The sequence below is a fragment of the Sinocyclocheilus rhinocerous genome, unplaced genomic scaffold (assembly GCF_001515625.1).
Source record: "Sinocyclocheilus rhinocerous isolate Xijiao unplaced genomic scaffold, SAMN03320098_v1.1 scaffold1615, whole genome shotgun sequence".
Taxonomy (NCBI): Eukaryota; Metazoa; Chordata; class Actinopteri; order Cypriniformes; family Cyprinidae; genus Sinocyclocheilus; species Sinocyclocheilus rhinocerous.
This window is the reverse complement of record NW_015645292.1, coordinates 971,073-988,762: the sequence shown is the minus strand read 5'-3', so window position 1 is coordinate 988,762 and position 17,690 is coordinate 971,073. Positions and strand designations below refer to the sequence as shown.

Sequence of the window (17,690 nt, the reverse complement as noted above, 5' to 3'; positions counted from 1 at the left end):
TATATATATATACACACACACAAAGTATATATTTTTCTCTTTATATACTGTACTCAAAAAATAAATGCACTGTTTATTTTTTATTTTTTTTATAATAATAAATGCACCTTTTTATAGAGTTTATGGAGATCAAAAACATTGCATGGCTACATAAAATATATTAATTCATAAAATAAAATGCCATAAAAATATAAAACAATGTTTTTTGTTTTTTTTAATTCAACTGCGTCAACACCCCATAATTTATTTTTTATAATTTATTGTATATTGTACAATAAATTACAATATACAATAAATAAATATTGTAATTTATTCCAACAACATTTGTTGTGTAATTATATTACAATATTTTTAAAGCTATTTATTTAAAATAACTTAATATTTTACAATTTTTAAATATTTTTAAATATTTTTATTTATTATTAATTGTATTTATTATTTACAACAACAACAACAACAACAACAACAATAATAATAATAATAATACATTTTTCTTTTTACATTTATTCATTCATTCTTTTTTGTTTTTTGTTTTTAGTTTTTGAGTTTTTTTAAGTTCTCTCGATCTTTCGAAACATCTTTTGTTTCATTCTGCCGCACAGAGCTTTTACTGGAATCCACCGTTTGGATTGTTCTTTTCTCTCCTTCTTGTTTCTATCAGTTTTACTATCAGTTTTTCGGGGGATCAAGGGGCAAATATTCCAGTAGGAGGTGAGCTAGTCCTCCTCAGTTTGGAGAGCCGAGGGAGTTGTGCTCTCGTCTCAGGCTGATAAATCAGCTTTGAGGTGGTGGGTGAGTAAACAGGCCTCTGAAGGAGACTTGTGTTGAATCTATCCCTCCTGATGATTTCACTCCATCCGTTCGGTTTACTCTCAAAACATTCATGTCTGTGCGGGCCGTTAGTGTGCTCTGTGAAAACACACGGCTCCCGTCTGAACCTCCTGACTCTCTGAGGTCCTTGGAAAGGTCCGAAATACAAGAAAAGAGGGAAAAATAAAAAGACAAGGGCAGGTGATTTATTTAAAGCCTCTGTCAGTGATAACAATGCCACACACTAGTGAAGGGCATTATGGGAGATGAGAGTGAGTCAAGGACGACACCAACGCAGCAATCTGACTGACCGGAGCAACCAGACAAGAAAAGAGCGAGGGAGAGCATGCTGGGCTTATCTCAGGACAGAGCTATGTGCTGAGGTACCAGTGCAGACACTCCGGCACCAAACGCGCGAAAAAACACAGAGATGCAGAGGGAAAGTGCCCACACGTTTGGAAAGAGCGCACAAAAGAGAGAAAGAGAGAGAGAGAGACTTTGGCTTCTTCCTCCAGAGCTAATGAACGTCACCCCAGCAGCGCAGAAACATGGCTGTGGTTTTTATCACAACACACACACACACACACACACACACACATCATGGAATTGTAACACAGCGGAATCACAGACATTCCGGCTCCAAGAGAGTTTATCAAATTAAAGGAATGTTCCGGGTTCAATATGAGTTAAGCTCTATCAACAGCATTTGTAGCATCATGTTGAAAATAATAACAACAAATATATCACTAGCTATCAAAGTATACTTTAAAACTTGTTTACTTAAAATTCAAATATATACAAGAACTGTTATTAGAAACACAGGACTGTAGTTGATTTAGAGTGTGGGGCAGGGTTATCATTTGTTAACTAAAAGCATTAAAAATAAAAATAAAAAAATAAAAAGTTATCTGAAACAAAATAAGTGTTAACCAAAATAAAATATTTTAAAAAATATATATATATTTTTTGCACCAAAATTAACTTTTTATTCCCAAGGCATTTCTTATTTTCGGTAAAGCACCAAAACATAATGAAAAAAAAAAAAAAATAAATAAAATAAACTAAAAATAAATAAATAAAATAATGCAATAAAAATAAAATACAACAAAAATGAATAAAATAATAAAAACAAAACTACTAAAACTTTAATGAAAATCTAAATTTAAAACAAAAGAATCTAAAAATAAAATTAATATATACATACTTCCGTAATTACCACATTTTATTATTTTAGTCTCATATATAACACTGTATGTGGGCTTATGAAAGTGGGCGGCCATGATTGCCTTTTCTGCGGTATTCTTCCTCATCTCAAACAGTTGGGGTCATGAAAGAGGCCTTTAGTTCAACGAAGTGTGAGAAATCCTGGTCTAAAAACAGCCAAAAAAAGCTTGGATTCTCCGAACCGCTGTAAATAATGAAGCCGGCTGCTCTCCTGAAGGAAAATCAGACTTCATAGTTTTCCTAATGCCACTAGCCCGGCTTTTTTTGGGGCGTATTAAATTTTTAGACTAGCGAACGCCCCCTCTTTCTCTCGGCTCTGTGCACAGCTAGTTCATTAGCAGAAATGAATAGCGAAGAAGTGCTCATTTAGATGGTCTGTCTTCCATGGGCTCTCACACTCCTATGTTTCTGTCATACGCTTCTAAGAATCATTGACTCTTATTACACATGTAAATGGCTATCATAAAAATAAAAATTTCATTTAAGATTCTTAATGACTTGAGCAGCAGCCTGGCCTCCCTTAATGATTACCTCTCTCCCTCATTAAGAGTATTTATCTCTCTGCGTCTCTGACTGCGCCTCCCGCACCAATGATGCTTGCAGGAGGAAAGCGGGAGCCGCGTTTACACGGACACGCGGCGCTCTGCTATTACTGCAATTACCAATGATGCTCTGCAAAACTGGGCTGAAGATTACAGACAGAAACTGGTCTTATGTGATAATTAAAGAGAAGCGTTCTGCTGTAGTTGCACTGGAAGTTGAGAGCATGTTTCAACACAATCGCAAGGACAACACACAGAGGAGAGGGGCGTGGCTAATATATGATGAGCGTGGTAATGAGATGAGGGGGTGTGTCTAAGAGAAGATGCATGTGGCTAAGAGAAGAGGGTGTGTGTCTAATATATGATGGGCGTGGTTATGAGATGAGGGGGGTATCTAAGAGAATATGCACGTGACCAAGGAGGGGGTGTGTCTAAGCTATGATGGGCGTGGTTATGAGATGATGGGGTGTGTCTAAGAGAAGATGCATGCAACTAAGAGATGAGGGGGTGTGCCTACTAGGATATGATGAGCGTGGTTATGAGATGAGGGGGTGTGTCTAAGAGAAGATGCATGTGACTAAGAGAGGAGGGTGTGTGTCTAAGATAAGATGTGCATGTCTAAGATAAAATAGGGTGTGTCTTAGTCAAGATGGGCGTGTCTAAGATATGAGAGGGTGTGTCTTTGGTAAAATGGGCGTGTTTTCGTAAATGAAGTGGGCGGAACTCACCGGTACCATCGACTGATGCACTGAGCAAGTCGTTTTCGTGCCAGACGTTCTCTATTCCACTGTCCTTCATATCATCTTCATCATCCACAGTCTTCCTCAGCAGTGTGTGACCCAGGGTCGGGGAGGGCGGGGCCACGGACTCTTGATTGACGAGGCTGACTGGACTCCCTGCCCCGTTGATCAAGCCGTCCTCCTCCGATACCAGAAGTCTGTCCTCTTCTTCCGTCTCTGATCCGGTTTCTACAACGTTCTCAAAGTCCAACACTGCGAAATAAACACATAGACACACAGATGATCAATATTACGGATTATTACACTGAGCTTGTCGATGTATGTGAATCATAACTGAGAACTCCATTAGGATTGCTAAGCTATGAAAGAGCGTAAAACTCCTCCGGGATGAGTTAATAAAGAAAGGCCTTATATTTATTTTCATCTGTGCATTCTTTAGTTTTGGTGAGCACGAGTATGCCAGCACACACACACACACACACACACACACACATACACACACAAAGCACAGTCTATCTTAACATTCCCCTGTGGACAAAAAGATTACACTAGGCATATCTGTTCCTAACATAATCTTTGGCTAATCCACTGGTCTGCACTTGCCTCCCGAACAACTGCACAACAGGTGCAAATTAAAATGAAAACGGTGCATGTGTGTGCGTATGTGACCTGGGCTGAATACCAATTGACAGGGGAAACAAAACCTTTTCAAGAGGTGTGACCACAAGGGTTTAGGCAAGTTCAGACTGAGTAATGCTCTCCGTGAGAGAAAGAACCCAAGAAAGGAGACAGAGAAAGAGGGAGGGAGGAAATAAGAATAGAAAAGCCAAAAGAATAAGTGAGACATTCAGACTTGATGTGTGGTCCAGATATACCTTCAACACATTTACATTCAAAACGCCCTTCACACACCCAGCGACCGGACGCGATATTTCTGGACAGGCTGCCGGTGCTGGAACACTTCCACGAGTCTGATCGCAGAAAAGATGGTTCTGGAGCGAAAATATGGACTTTACATTGGCTCACAAATCAGAAGTTTTCAAAACAACAATTGCTTGATAAAACTAAAATAATTAGATTGATTCTACTCCACCCACACTAAAATAAACTGCATTGTTTACAGTGAATTCATTGTTTTCTTGGGGTTTGGGGTCAGTAAGATTTTTTTTAAATATATGTATTCATCATTAATGCATTCCATTGATCAAAAGTGACAGTAAAGACATTTCTAATGTTACAAAATAATTATATTTCAAATAAATGCTATTCCTTTGAACTTTCTATTCATCTGTAGAATCATGAAAAATAAAATGTGTCACAGTTTCCACAAATATATGAAGCAGCACAACTCTTCTTGAGCAGCAAATCAGCATATTAGAATTATTTCTGAAGATCATGTGACACTGAAGACTGGAGTAATGATGCTGAAAATACAGCTGCACATCACAGAAATAAATTACATTTTACAATATACTCACATAGAAAATAGCTATTTTAAACTGAAATAATATTTAACAATTTTGCTGTTTTTACTGTATTTTTGATCAAATAAATGCAGCCAGAAGAGACTTCTTTCAAAAACATTACAGATTTTTGCCATCCTCAAAACTTCTGAACAGCAGTGTTCATTTAAATAACTTCTGACCATCTCATCAGATCAATTTGTGATGGCACAAAGACATTTGGATGTTATAATAAGTTCTCAAAATGAGTTCATGAACAGGTTACGGAAAATGGTTAAGAGAGACAGAAGAAGAGAAAGACAGAGCAGTGAGCGAGCGAGAGAGAGAGCTCCTACAAAGTAGAAATGACATCTTGAGAAGTTAAAAACAAAATCAATCAACTTTGTACTCGCTGCTGGAAGACTTGAAAAGGCCGATAAATAATGATGGGTTGGGTGGAACTCCAGATTGAGTAAAAACTCCGGAGCGAGAGCATTGTTTGGCTGACAGACAGCCTATCACACGCCGGTATTGTGCTCTTCAACACAATAATTCCAACCTGCTAATGTCACGGCAGCCATTACAGTGATTCCTCACCTCATCTCTAATCAGTCTTTTGTGCTTCCAGAGCGCAGACACAAAGAAACGATAATGTTTACTTGCCGGCTAAGTTCTCCTCTGATGACACTCTCTATTCGTCGGCGTCTTCTGCGAGTGTCAAAGGGAACAAAGGCGATTACGGCTGCCATTCTCGCGCCGATGCTACCTGCTCCTCTGCTTTTGATTTCAAACAAATAAAGGGAACATCTCTCACTCCGATGCCACAGATAATTAAAATGACATTCCTAATTGCCCCAGTCACCGTTAATGTTGGGCTTAACCTAGGCCTGTCATTTCTGCGGCTGATAATCGCAGGGCCGCGCGAGACGGTATTGATTCTGATGCTTTCTCTACGCAAACACGCATTTAGACGACTACAAACTAGAGGAACTTACTCAGAGATGTTAAAAGTGTGACAAAACCAGCTACAGAACTATTTTCACTCTTAAAAAAGCACATTTAAAAGAGTATTTCTCTTCTGGCAAAACTGCACAAAAATCATCCAAAATCACCCAATTTTTTTTTTCAAAGAAAACCTCCGTAAAATGAATTCAGGGTTTTTATAGTCAACTACATCTAAAAACATTAAAAATAAACCATTGAAATAAAATGTTAACTGAAGTAAAATTATATATATACAAACTATAATAGTGTATTGATACTAAAATAACAGTGGCATCTGGCATAAAATAATGTGAAGAAATGTAGTTACGTAAAGAACAAGTGACAAGCCTTTTGATATTCCTCGCATCAACTACCTGCTTAAAAAAGGAAAAGTGTTCTGAAAACTGTGCTCATCAAACCACAAATTCTGTCCGTTTGTCCCTAAAGAAAGAGCTTCATGTTGCTCCAGTCATCATCCACTGTTTACAATCCACTGGTTTCTCATGTCAACTGCACAAAGGCCTCAAAACTAGACAAAAGGTATCCTGCTTTCATTAAATTCAGTCCAGTAACCCACACGAGTCTGAAGAGTTCAGTACCTCTGTGAAATTCCCAAAGTGCTCCAGGGTGGGTTTCTCTCTCGCTGCGTCACAAGCTCAACCTGAGGGCCTCAAAGCAGTCCGGCGCAGACACACAGCCTCAACGCCTCAAGAAAAAAAGAAAGAGAAAGGGAGCGAAAGACGAAAAGGGGGTGGTGTGGCGAAGAGAAAGGGACAGAAGGGCAGCAGCCGAGAGCGAACAAAAGACGAGTGAAAGAGTGAAGCAGCTTTGAGAGGCCAGTGAACGGAGAAACTCAGCGATGTGTAAAACAACTCCTGTGTCTGTGTGCGGATCCAGGACGGCCCGAGTGGGTGTGTTTCAGGAAGGAGGGTGGATATGTTCAATAATTTCTGAGGTGAGGCGGCCACAGTAGCCGGACTCTAATTGAATTAAAGTCCCATTTATTTGCCCGAGCAACAGGCTGGAAAGCCTGAAGGTTCGGCTCGGCCCGGCCCGGCTCGCTTCCACCATCTGTGCTGCTCCGGGTCGCCCCCCTCTCGATCCATGAGCCAATGCAAAAAAACACATGCACACAAAAGATCTCTCGCCCACCCCGGGACAAATGACGCAAGAAAATCTGTGTGCACAGGGCAACAATACAGAAAACCCAGAGCCAGTGTGAGCGAGACTCGGCAGAAATGACTGAAGACACATCAGTGCATCTTAAAAATACCATACACATGATTTATGGTATGTATAGAACACTTTTGCGAATTGGGCCAAATCAAGTAATCAAGTGCTTTTATTTGATGATATAAATGATTTTTTTATTTAAATTTTTTTGAAAACTTTTGCATAAGTAGCTATTTTTTATTTTGTTGCAAAATACTGTCAACCAGCTCTTTATGTAAAGTTGCATATATAAGTATGTCCAACTTTATACATACACTATACTTGCATAGGGCGATATATATTATATAGCACATTTAAACTGCTTAATTGTTCATATCTTCGCAAAATGCAACTGTATTATTGTCCAGCTCTAATCTGATAAATGCAACAAGGCATGAAGATATTAACATATTATAAACATTATTAACATCATGATTGTCTGTAGAGCTGCTTTTAAACGATGTGTGTTGTGAAAAGTGTTATGTAAATAAACTTGACTTGACATGAAAATTATAAAGCATTTAAAATAATAATAATAATTTAAGTTATGAAGTATTTTTCCACATCAAAAGTGTTTGTTAATGTATACATTAAATGCATTTTTCTGTAAAGCTGCTATGAAACAATGTGCATTGTGAAAAGTGCTATATAAATACATTTGACTTGAAAGTTATTAATCGTTTTCAAAATAAAGTAATAAATTAATTCAAAATAAAAGTCATTTTTCACAGCAAAAATGTTTGCAAATATACATTAAATGCATTTTTTAATTAAACAAATGCATGAAAAAATGTTGATACATAAAAATACATTTCTGAAAGTGTCGGTTTATCATATTTGTGGTGGGGGCAGTGGATGGAAATGTTGGCAGGGCAAGTCAAAATCTGAACTTCTGGCCCAAAAAAAAATAAACATAAAAATAAATCCTTGATGTGGAGCCCTGGTGCAAAGAGGCATCTGTGCAGGTGAGTGCGGGGTAACAGGGGTATCTCCAGCTCTCACATCCGTCAAGCAAAGGAAAGGTTAAAATTAGAAAATTTAATTTATTTGATAATTTCCCAGAATAATTAGAGTTAATATGGGTTAATTAATATGCAAATCTCTCAGCAGATGTTCGACAGTGAGTGTTGCGCGCAGAGGCAGCCCGTTCGCTCTCCCGCATGCGTTTGGCTGTCAGTTAGTGACCGTAATTGCCGTAACTAACCAAATACACACAAAACCTTTAGCGGGATAAAACACTTTCTGCCCCAGTCCCGGCACACCGCCACTTCTCTCGCACAAAGACGCACAATTTCTTATTTTCTCTCGTCTGAAAGGGCCTTTTATGCGGCGGTCGTTTCGGTGGTGAATGAGCACGCTTCACTTTTCTCTTCCCGCTTTATATTTTCCATAAACGTGTATAAATATAAAAGAGGAACAGAACGACACCTGCTCTCGGGGTTGTTGCTGTCTTCCCACCTAAATATGTTCAGACGGGGGCCGTTTACGTGCCGCTGCGGTGAATGAACAGGATGAGGGAACGTGGAAATGCTCCTCGACTCTTTTCAACCAGGTTGCTCATCAAATATTGATGCAACTCCAAAAAAGTCCTCAGCTGTGATCGCTTTAGTGCGTATTTGACTGCAGCTGATCTCTGAGCGCTGTTAAAACATTCATTCAAGTACACACACACAGACACAGGAGCCTTTCACTGGTGTTTACCTGAAAAACACACTTCCAGACTGTTGCACAAGAATCAAACGTGTCACACAAAGACATCTCGAGTTATCAGTAGAGTTACATGAACCTGCAGCTACTCATCATTTAAAGTGGTTAAACTACAATCAAAAGTCCCTTTAAAAGTAGTCCATTCAACTATACAGGGCTAACTAACGTGAAGCTATTTAAGTGATGCATATCTATTTCATTATATGAAAGAGTTTAGAATTTATTTTTACAATCACAGCAGGGACAGCGTCACAGCTAAAAAGGAACGTATTCAGAAATGTGTCTGAACAAATGTCCTTCCAGTAGCATTAATAGAACGTTCGTCCAGAGTTATCTGGTCCTTAATAATGTTCTCAAAATGTTAGCACATTAAACATCATTCGTGGAACATTTCATTTCTGAAACATATTAGTTGGAACTTTAGCGTTATTTAAATGTTACTACTTGTTTCAGAATGTTCAGAGAACATTTAAACGTAACATTCCCATAATGTTTGCAAAATTATATGAAATGTTCTCTTTTGCATAACAATAAAAAACTAACCCTAAAAAAACTTTTGATTGTTCAGCTGTAAGAGCTGGGATTAAATTTGAACACAAATTTACATTAAATAAAACTAATAAAACTAGAAATATTCTAATTTATAAAAGCGTAGTGATAAAAAGTAGCATTTGACCAAATATAAAAAAAATTAAAAAAATTAAAAAAATGTGGAGTGATGAAAATTAATCGGTGAATTGTTTATAAATTGATTGATTTGTATAAACGATCCAAACGAGCTAAGACATCGCTTGATACAATTTAGCAGAATGATTAAAATAAAGGTAAAATATTTGACTGCAGAATGCCGCCATTGACCAATCACAATCGAGTATCCCAGAGAGCCGTGTAATAAGGTCTGTTAATGCAGTTGATCTTCTCTCAGTGGAATACTCGAGGTCTCTTCCAGGGGTAAACGCCTCTCTGCCCTCCCCACCCAAACGCTCTTTTACAACAGACAGACACAAAGACACTCAAGCAGTGGACGCCTCCTTCCCTGCCCCCTGCTCTTCTCTCTCTCTCTCTCTCTCTCTCTCTCTGTCTGTCTGTCTGTCTGTCTCTCTCTCTCTCTGTCTCTCTCTCTCTCTCTCTGTCTGTCTGTCTGTCTGTCTCTCTCTCTCTCTGTCTCTCTCTCTCTCTCTCTGTCTGTCTGTCTGTCTGTCTCTCTCTCTCTCTGTCTCTCTCTCTCTCTCTCTGTCTGTCTGTCTGTCTGTCTGTCTGTCTGTCTCTCTCACACATGGGCAGGTAGTGGAATGCGCTGACGGCCGCAGTATGTTGTGTTGTGGGGTTGTGTGGGTGCGGCTGTCACAGAGCAGTGTTATCAGCCAAACTATTTAATAAGGGTGAGGCATTTGATCTACTCTGCATCACACACAAACACACATTTACTTCAGGGCATATGTTGTATACTTTTATCCGACAAAACATTTCAGTGGACGAAAAACTAGATGATGATCTGTGACCCTGACTAATATGGAGGAGTACAGATTCATGACACACTTGAGAACCGATCACATTCACACTGCAGCTCTTGAGAAAACAAACTACACACAGAGAGATTCACAGCAGAAACACGGAATGTTCTGCAGATAAAGGGCCGTGCGGTCCTATTTTAATAAAACAGGAAAGAGTACATGCAAATTCAAATGTAAGCAATCATGGCTAAATTTATTTTGCCACAGCTTATTAAAACATCAATGCATCTATATAGAGTATTTCCCCGATCTGCTTTTGTAAACACATTTCACCTCGTGCAAGATTAATAGGAGCGCTACAGTAACATATAGCTCTGTCAGAGCAGATTACTGCGTGTTTGGAGTAATAATGGCTAAACACAATCTGAGATGTAATTATACTCTGTAACGGGATCATTTGACTGTGATTTGCTTTGAGATAAATAAAGAATGAGCATAGGCCTATGGCAGACAAAGGTAAGGTGTGTTTTCTTTTCTTTGGAATAATTTGCGCTGATGAATCATTCACAATAAGAGCAGGAACGTCTGTTAGGCAAAGCAAATAGAGTGAGTCTTTACACGAGTCTCTACGGACAGCGTAAACAACAGAGTAGCACTGTTGTCTGGTACATATATACTGTATTTTCCTTCTTATTCTGCAGTGTTAAACTATCAGCCGGACCCTGAGATAAGTACAAGCTGAGAACAGCGTTCTGAGCCACTCAAGGTTGCACCGCATTCCTGGCTCGCAGTCCAGTGCAGAATAACCTTTAGAAAGAAAACCTTTATCTCTGTCCTACAGAGTCCCACCTGAAGATCAGCAAGACTTTCTCCAAATCAAACACGTTGAAATAAAACTGTTGTGTTTACACACCAAGTCATTTCTAAAGAACTTCTTCACACTTTGGTTCCCCACAGGGAAAACAATCACAAATGAGATCTCAAGCATTTCTTCAAGACAGCAGTGAGAACAAATGGAGAGCAAATGGAGAATAGTCTCCTAAGAAAACGTCTCATCTGTCTCAAACTGTGCTCAGATTTTCCAAAATACCAAAGTCTGTAATCAAAAAAAAAAAAAAGAGATCTCGCTATAAACACTCATTAAATTCTCCTATCATCAAATGATCTGAACTGCAATCCTTATTCATTTGGGTAACTCAATTAATATCGAAACATATCTCACGAGCAAAGAAAGAGCAACAGAGGCTTTTTTTTTGTATTCTCTGGGTCTGTCAGAAGTGAAGAAAAGGAAAGGCCATTTATTAACCTGATGCTGTAAAATACGGAAGGCCATTCTGTCCGTATGAATGGAAAATTAATAAAATAATAAAGCGCGCAGGGCGGGGAATGAAAACAGCCTCTTGGATGTCTTCCAGGCCTCGGCGAGGGGGTCACAGGGGGGTCGCATTCATTGTGGGGCCGAATTTTCCTGATGCGTTTCGGGCACAATGAGAGGCAGAGGTCCTCAGATGGTATAAAGATCAGAGCAGGACTATCCAGGTGAGAGGTAGAATCCCCCGGCCAGCCCAATCTGAGCTGCTCATTCAGATGCTAATGAGAGGGTAGAACACATCTGTTCCCCCCCTACCGCTCGGGGTCTTTGTCACCTGAAAAGCTCCCCACCAGGTATCAAACAAGCTGCAGGAAACAGCCCCTTTTCATCCTGTTACCTCCGTTCTCCAATCAGCAAATGAGGCCCTGGTGACAACAGGGGCCCCCAAGAGCCCGGCGGGACCACCGATGCCCCACACGCACCTGACACAGTTACACAGCCCAATTAACCCTTGCTCGCTGACGAACACCAGTAGCAAGCTGTTTAACTCAACCAGTCGGTTTACACACGTTCACCAACATGACATTCTGTCATAGATTAGCTCTGCAAACGAGTTTGACTTGGTAAACGTCCCTGCACATTACTAAAACGTGGCATAAACACACGCAAAGACATTGGATTTGCCGTGTGTTCTCTCACCTGCCTTTTCACTGCCATCCTGAGAAACACACCGATGCGTTTAATTAGAGCTGGATGCTGCGATCGCCCCACGCTCTGTCACACAAGATCCGCGCGCAGCTCAACCCAAATAACGACCTGAGACAGACAGCCCCGCGGCACGCTGGCAGACCCCCCGCCAAGCTTTCTTATGCTAAATGCGCCCCTCTTAAGCCTAATCTTCAGCTGGGCTGCTTAAACACAACAGCACGCTGCACCTTTATTGCAGAACGGAGGCCGTTAGCATGACAAAGATACTCATATTCATATGCTGAATGTTGAGACAATGACCTACACAGCATAATAGACCATATCTGCATTTATAACTGAAAAAAAAATATTTATAAAACTGAAGTCAAATCAAGTAATGCTGAAATCAAATGATGTGAATGATTTATTTTTTAAATAGTCATGCTATGGTAACAAATATACTAAAATTTCCATGCTGGAATAGCAAAACTCACTGGCACAGCACCAGCATACAAAACCCAACATGCATGCTACATTGTTTTATTACAGTACCATATATACTTTAAAGACAGCATGCAATTAAAATGTACTGTTATAGATCTTATTGTGATTCATCAATAAGATCAATTCATCAGTGCATATGTTTGTTTTTTTTGACCTTGTAATGTTAAATCAAAATGTCATAACTGGACCTTCACAGACTTCTCTCTGGTGATGCATGCAGGACTTCTCCACTCATTTACTCAATTTAAACTCCACCCCTGCAAACTCATGTTCATCTGCCTCCACTTTTGAGTGCAATGCCACATCTCAATATTCAGTCAACAACTGATGCAACCAAGTCACCTTCCTGCATTTGTTTCTTTTTCAGTAATTCACTACACTAATGCATAAATGTAAAGTTCAGCCACAGTACTTTATTTTAGTAAGTGTAAGGAAAAGGTAGCATCAAAGCTCTAATCTTTTGCCAGTGGTGCACCACAATGCAAGCGTGTTCCTTACATAATTGAGCATTCCCTGTTTTCTTTAGGTGTATAGAGGGGCCACAGAGAGTTGCACAGCACAGTTCAGTGGGTAAAACTGGAAGTTTTGATGTCATGTCCACCTCTCTGGCTCAGTTCTCCAAGCGTTTCCCTCCGAGCCGTTCTCTTTTGATCACAGGCATGAAAGCCGTTTTTTGCGAGAGTGCAGGTACCTGGGGTACGGCTAGGTGCTAATTAGCTCAGCAGGATAATTGATGTGTAGATTACACCGCGAACAAATGCCTCGACTTGTTTGTTCTTCTCACTTTTCCTCCCCCCTTACCTCTACCCTAATGAACAGTACCTACCTCGTTAAAACCACGCTAATGCGTAGCCGAAAGTGTGGGGAAGGCTTTTCCCAGGTGGAAATACCTTTCAGAGGGAGTGTGCACAAATGCGCTCCCATATGCACGCTCCTGACCTGCAGAAATGCCTCCGCTGAGCGCAGGGATTTATGCAGGGAGCTCAAAGAATTTAAAAAGGAAACAATTTCTAAATGAAAGGCCATGCCATTAGAGTACCAATGGAGTTCTATTGTTATGCCCCTGTAATGCCATTTCCTTCATCTTTTGTCTCAGAGAGGCTATTATTAGCGGCCTCTCACAGCTGCGTATCCGTTCAATAGCATTTGAATTTGGTCATTAACAAGTGAATATCAGCAAACACATTTGTGGAGCCCCTGCCATTGCTAATAAACTAACAATGAGTACAAGCCTAATTGGGAAATGCAATGAAGAAATGGAGGCAAGGTGCCTGAGGTAAGGCAAGACAGCGGAAGAATAGACAGGTCATTATGAGGACGGATGTGGAGAGAAAAAGGTGAACAGTTGAATTGTCGCCTCCTCGCAGTTCCCACGGACAGCTGTAATCCGTCTCTCGCTAGTTTACACGTTAAACACGTTATTGTGATTATGGACTCCCGCTTTCTCAGCGGTTCTACACACACAGAAGCGCACACACCGGGGCCGCGTCTACGCCTGCGAGCCATCCGTGTGTTCTCCCAGACAGTTGACGGGTCTCGGGGTCAGAGGTTTCCCTCTTCTTGGCCGTTCGATGCACTTCCTGTCTGAACTGAATTCCCTGCGGCTGCTCTCAGATCTTTATTCAGACCGGAAGTCTTTGTTAAGCACTGCCTTTATTATTTCCTCTGTATAAACTCGCAGAAATGTGCTACCAGAAAGAATTTCCACTCGGGTCTGTTAACCCTGAAAATGGACATGTGGGGAATTCACCAACACTGACCTGCGCCTACTGATGGTGTCGTTTACTTTCTATAATAATCCTCGTTCACATAGAATGGAGGTATGTTTGTGCTGAAGACAATTCTAAGAGAGTGACTTATGCATTTGTAAGTGTTTTTTATCTAAAGTGACTTGCATTAAAAAGTATACATTTTCAAGCTAATGAAGCTGGACTGAAAAACGATCGAAAAGGCTGCAAAATTTGAGTGAATTCACCCCACAGAGTTTTGAGATGGAAGTCCAGCTAAAATCCAAACGGCTAAGTTTTTGCTTTCTCCAAACTAAGCCAACAGGGATCTAATCCTCCAACAAACTCTATAAACACACTCCTGCTTTAAGAAAGTGCAAGGAACCATTTTTTCTCTCGATGTTTCTGTGCTTAGACCGCACCATAATCATCTTATACACGCTTTTCTTTGTTTGGGGATTTTCACGTTTCTCCTTCCAGAGAGATAAGCAACACAATAATGAAAGCTTTAATTACCCCACCCCTCTGCCCGCTGAAGGACGCGAGACTGGGGGGGGAAGCAGATTGTGCCGGAGCTAAGAAAAACTGTATTTGGACCTCTAGCTGAAAATAAATAAAATGGTAGTCGGGCAAACTGGCACTTTCCGTCACCAACCTGATAATTCCCCCTCCATCCCTCACCCTTGAGGTCTTTTGTTTTCCCCTCCTGCTTCCTGTCACCATCTCGGCACAGAATCAAATGACGACAGGGTTTACTTTTCTGTCTCAAAGAAAGATAGAGAGAGAGAGAGGAAGACGGGAGTGATTTGGTCCGGGCCGGGGGTTTCGCTGGGTCACAGGAAACCTGGACTAAGCAGACGTTTAACAAAAGCCTTTCATTTTCTCCTGCTTTCCTGAACTTCCAAGCGCCGGAGACTTTTAAGCACAGAGCTGATAATGAAACCTCTTCTCTTTCAGCAGTATATATGAGGCCTTTTTATCCAAACTATACACTCCTGCTATCACCATTAACAAAAATGCAAAACAGGTAATTAGAGCTGAGGAAACACATAATGGTGTTTCCTACACGGTAATACAGGAGTGAAGTTGCTCCGCTGCTAAACCTGCAGCAGAAATATATATCGTATATATTAGGTAAGCTCTATCTATCTATCTATTTTATTAAATGAAGAGAGTATATAACGTGAAACAGAAAGTGTACACCATTTGTTGGACTTATTTTCAGAAGGACAGTGTTCTGTCAGTATCACAGGCCTCCCACCAGCTCATCTTTATTAAAGAGCATCTACTGACACCCATAATAACCCAGAGCTCCATCAATCGGCTAAAGGACGGAGAGGGACATCCACCTAGGGACCTGGAGAAAAGCAGGGTAAAGCCGTGAGGTGAGAGGACACACAGAAAGGGCCGCCGCTACCGAAAGCTTTTATTTGTGACGGGCTTGTTTCTTTTTTGGTTTATGTGTGTGTGTGTGTGTGTGTGTGAGCCTGTTTGTTACCGCGGCTCTTATCTGTGCTGGTGTATGTGTAAGGTGTGAGAGGATGAAAGCCGTGTGGGTGACAGGAACTCAGCTGCGGCACGGCAGAAAGAAACTAATCAGCCTTTTACAGCTTGAACCGAGGCGGTTAGGTAGCCTCGCGCTAACCGCACACGCGCTAGCTCTGTCACCGCTACAAATTGGCTTCTTACAGAACTCAAGGTGCCAACGGACCATTAGATGCACAAAAGCAAGAGTTGTCCTAGCATCTCATCTGAAAAAAAAAAAAAAAAAACAGCACCTCCCCTACGAGTAAGACACACACGGGATGTTTGGAGCTCTGGAATACCTCTGTTCTGCTGGAGCTAAGATGTTTTTTTTTTTTACAAGATAAAATGTTCAAAAATGCCTCTCTCCTTTCAGTAAAGTCAAAAGAATCAACAACATCTATTTACACATCTTTACAAGACCTGGATATTAGAGTAAATAAGAATGCGGCTTCTTTTAGCACTACACAAGCGTGGCTTTATTCTCTAATGGCTTGAAAATAAATCAGACGTGCGCGCACACACACATCTGCACACGCGGTAAACAGGTTGACAGAGAGGAAGCTGTCACCAATTAGCGGCAGTGCTAATCTGGTTGTGTCGAGAGGATTATACTCTGTCCTGGTGGGACGGGGGAGAAATTTCATTTCCTGTGCAGCGTTCGCAGACTCTACCTGAGTCAGCGGAGCTGCGCACGTCAAATCCGTGCTGAGATAACAGTTAATCATCTCTCGCTCTGAGAAACTGTTTCCCTCCACTGGGCCGAGCACCCGGCGCTTCATTCCTTCTGAAAACACACGTGTGAAAATGTGACCTAACCTCTCACCAACGCCAACACGGGAAACACACACGAGGAGACGCCGCCTCCCAGAATTTCTTGAGATGTTCCACTCTGTTATTGCATCTGCCATTTTAACTACTTTACAAGGTTCATGCTGCCTTCAAGTCCTCCTGTGGAGTTCCCGCATACGAGTTCGGAAGTCGAAAATATATTAAAGTGATTTTGGCCTGAATAAACTGGGTGTGTTGGGCATCTAGCTAGCCATTTTAAAACCTATGTCAATAAGTAGTATTTTTAATACTACTTAGAAATGTAGTGTACAAGCTAAATTGTACAGTACATTTTCACAATTACAATTTAAAGCCAAAAGACAAGCCACTTTGTGATTGCCAAAATAAAATATGTAATAGGAAAAAAATGTAGGCAGAGACTTAGGAGGAACTGATGACTCAATAGGAAAGTTGTTTCAGACATGGAGCAGATTATGAAAACAAACTATGTGGAATAATGTTGAATAATACATCCTATAATTATTGTATGATATTAGATTTTCTGCATCCCAATAAAAGCTAACACACTATCTGGGCTTCGTACCATTTAGTATGTTGGGGATTTTTAAGTGTGCATGCATGCATGCTTTTTGGGCTTATATTATCGACAAAAAAGGGGTCTGTGGTATTCAAATGCAATTTTATGGCACTGTATAGTATGCATATTGGGTCACTGCCACTATGCCAATATATCTGAAACACAAGTATCTATCTGCAAAATCACAAGTAACTACGACAGGCGTGATCAAATCAGATTCTGACGAAAGCTTATGAAGACAAACATTTGGACTACTCTGAACTACCACTATCAGCAAAAAAAGTACTTTTAAAAACTAATACATTTAATAATTTACTCCATGAGAATCTAGACACATGTTAAGAGTGTGAGTTACAGTATTAGTGGTTAACCTGAGTGAAAACCAAAAACACTAAGAGAGAGAGAGAGCGAGAGAGAGAGAGAGAGAGAGAGAGAGAGAGAGAGAGTGTGTG

General features: G+C 40.5%; 1 protein-coding gene across 2 annotated transcripts in view; it reads right to left on the bottom strand.

Annotated features, from left to right (window-relative positions):
• The window catches only part of zeb2b (zinc finger E-box binding homeobox 2b), a 71,393-nt gene that overhangs the window by 16,051 nt on the left and 37,652 nt on the right, over positions 1-17,690 (bottom strand). For both annotated transcript variants that reach the window (XM_016509422.1, XM_016509423.1), the window contains exon 3: positions 3,305-3,573. In XM_016509422.1, coding sequence (XP_016364908.1) covers positions 3,305-3,573 — 269 coding nt within the window. The remainder of the gene's footprint in view (positions 1-3,304; positions 3,574-17,690) is intronic.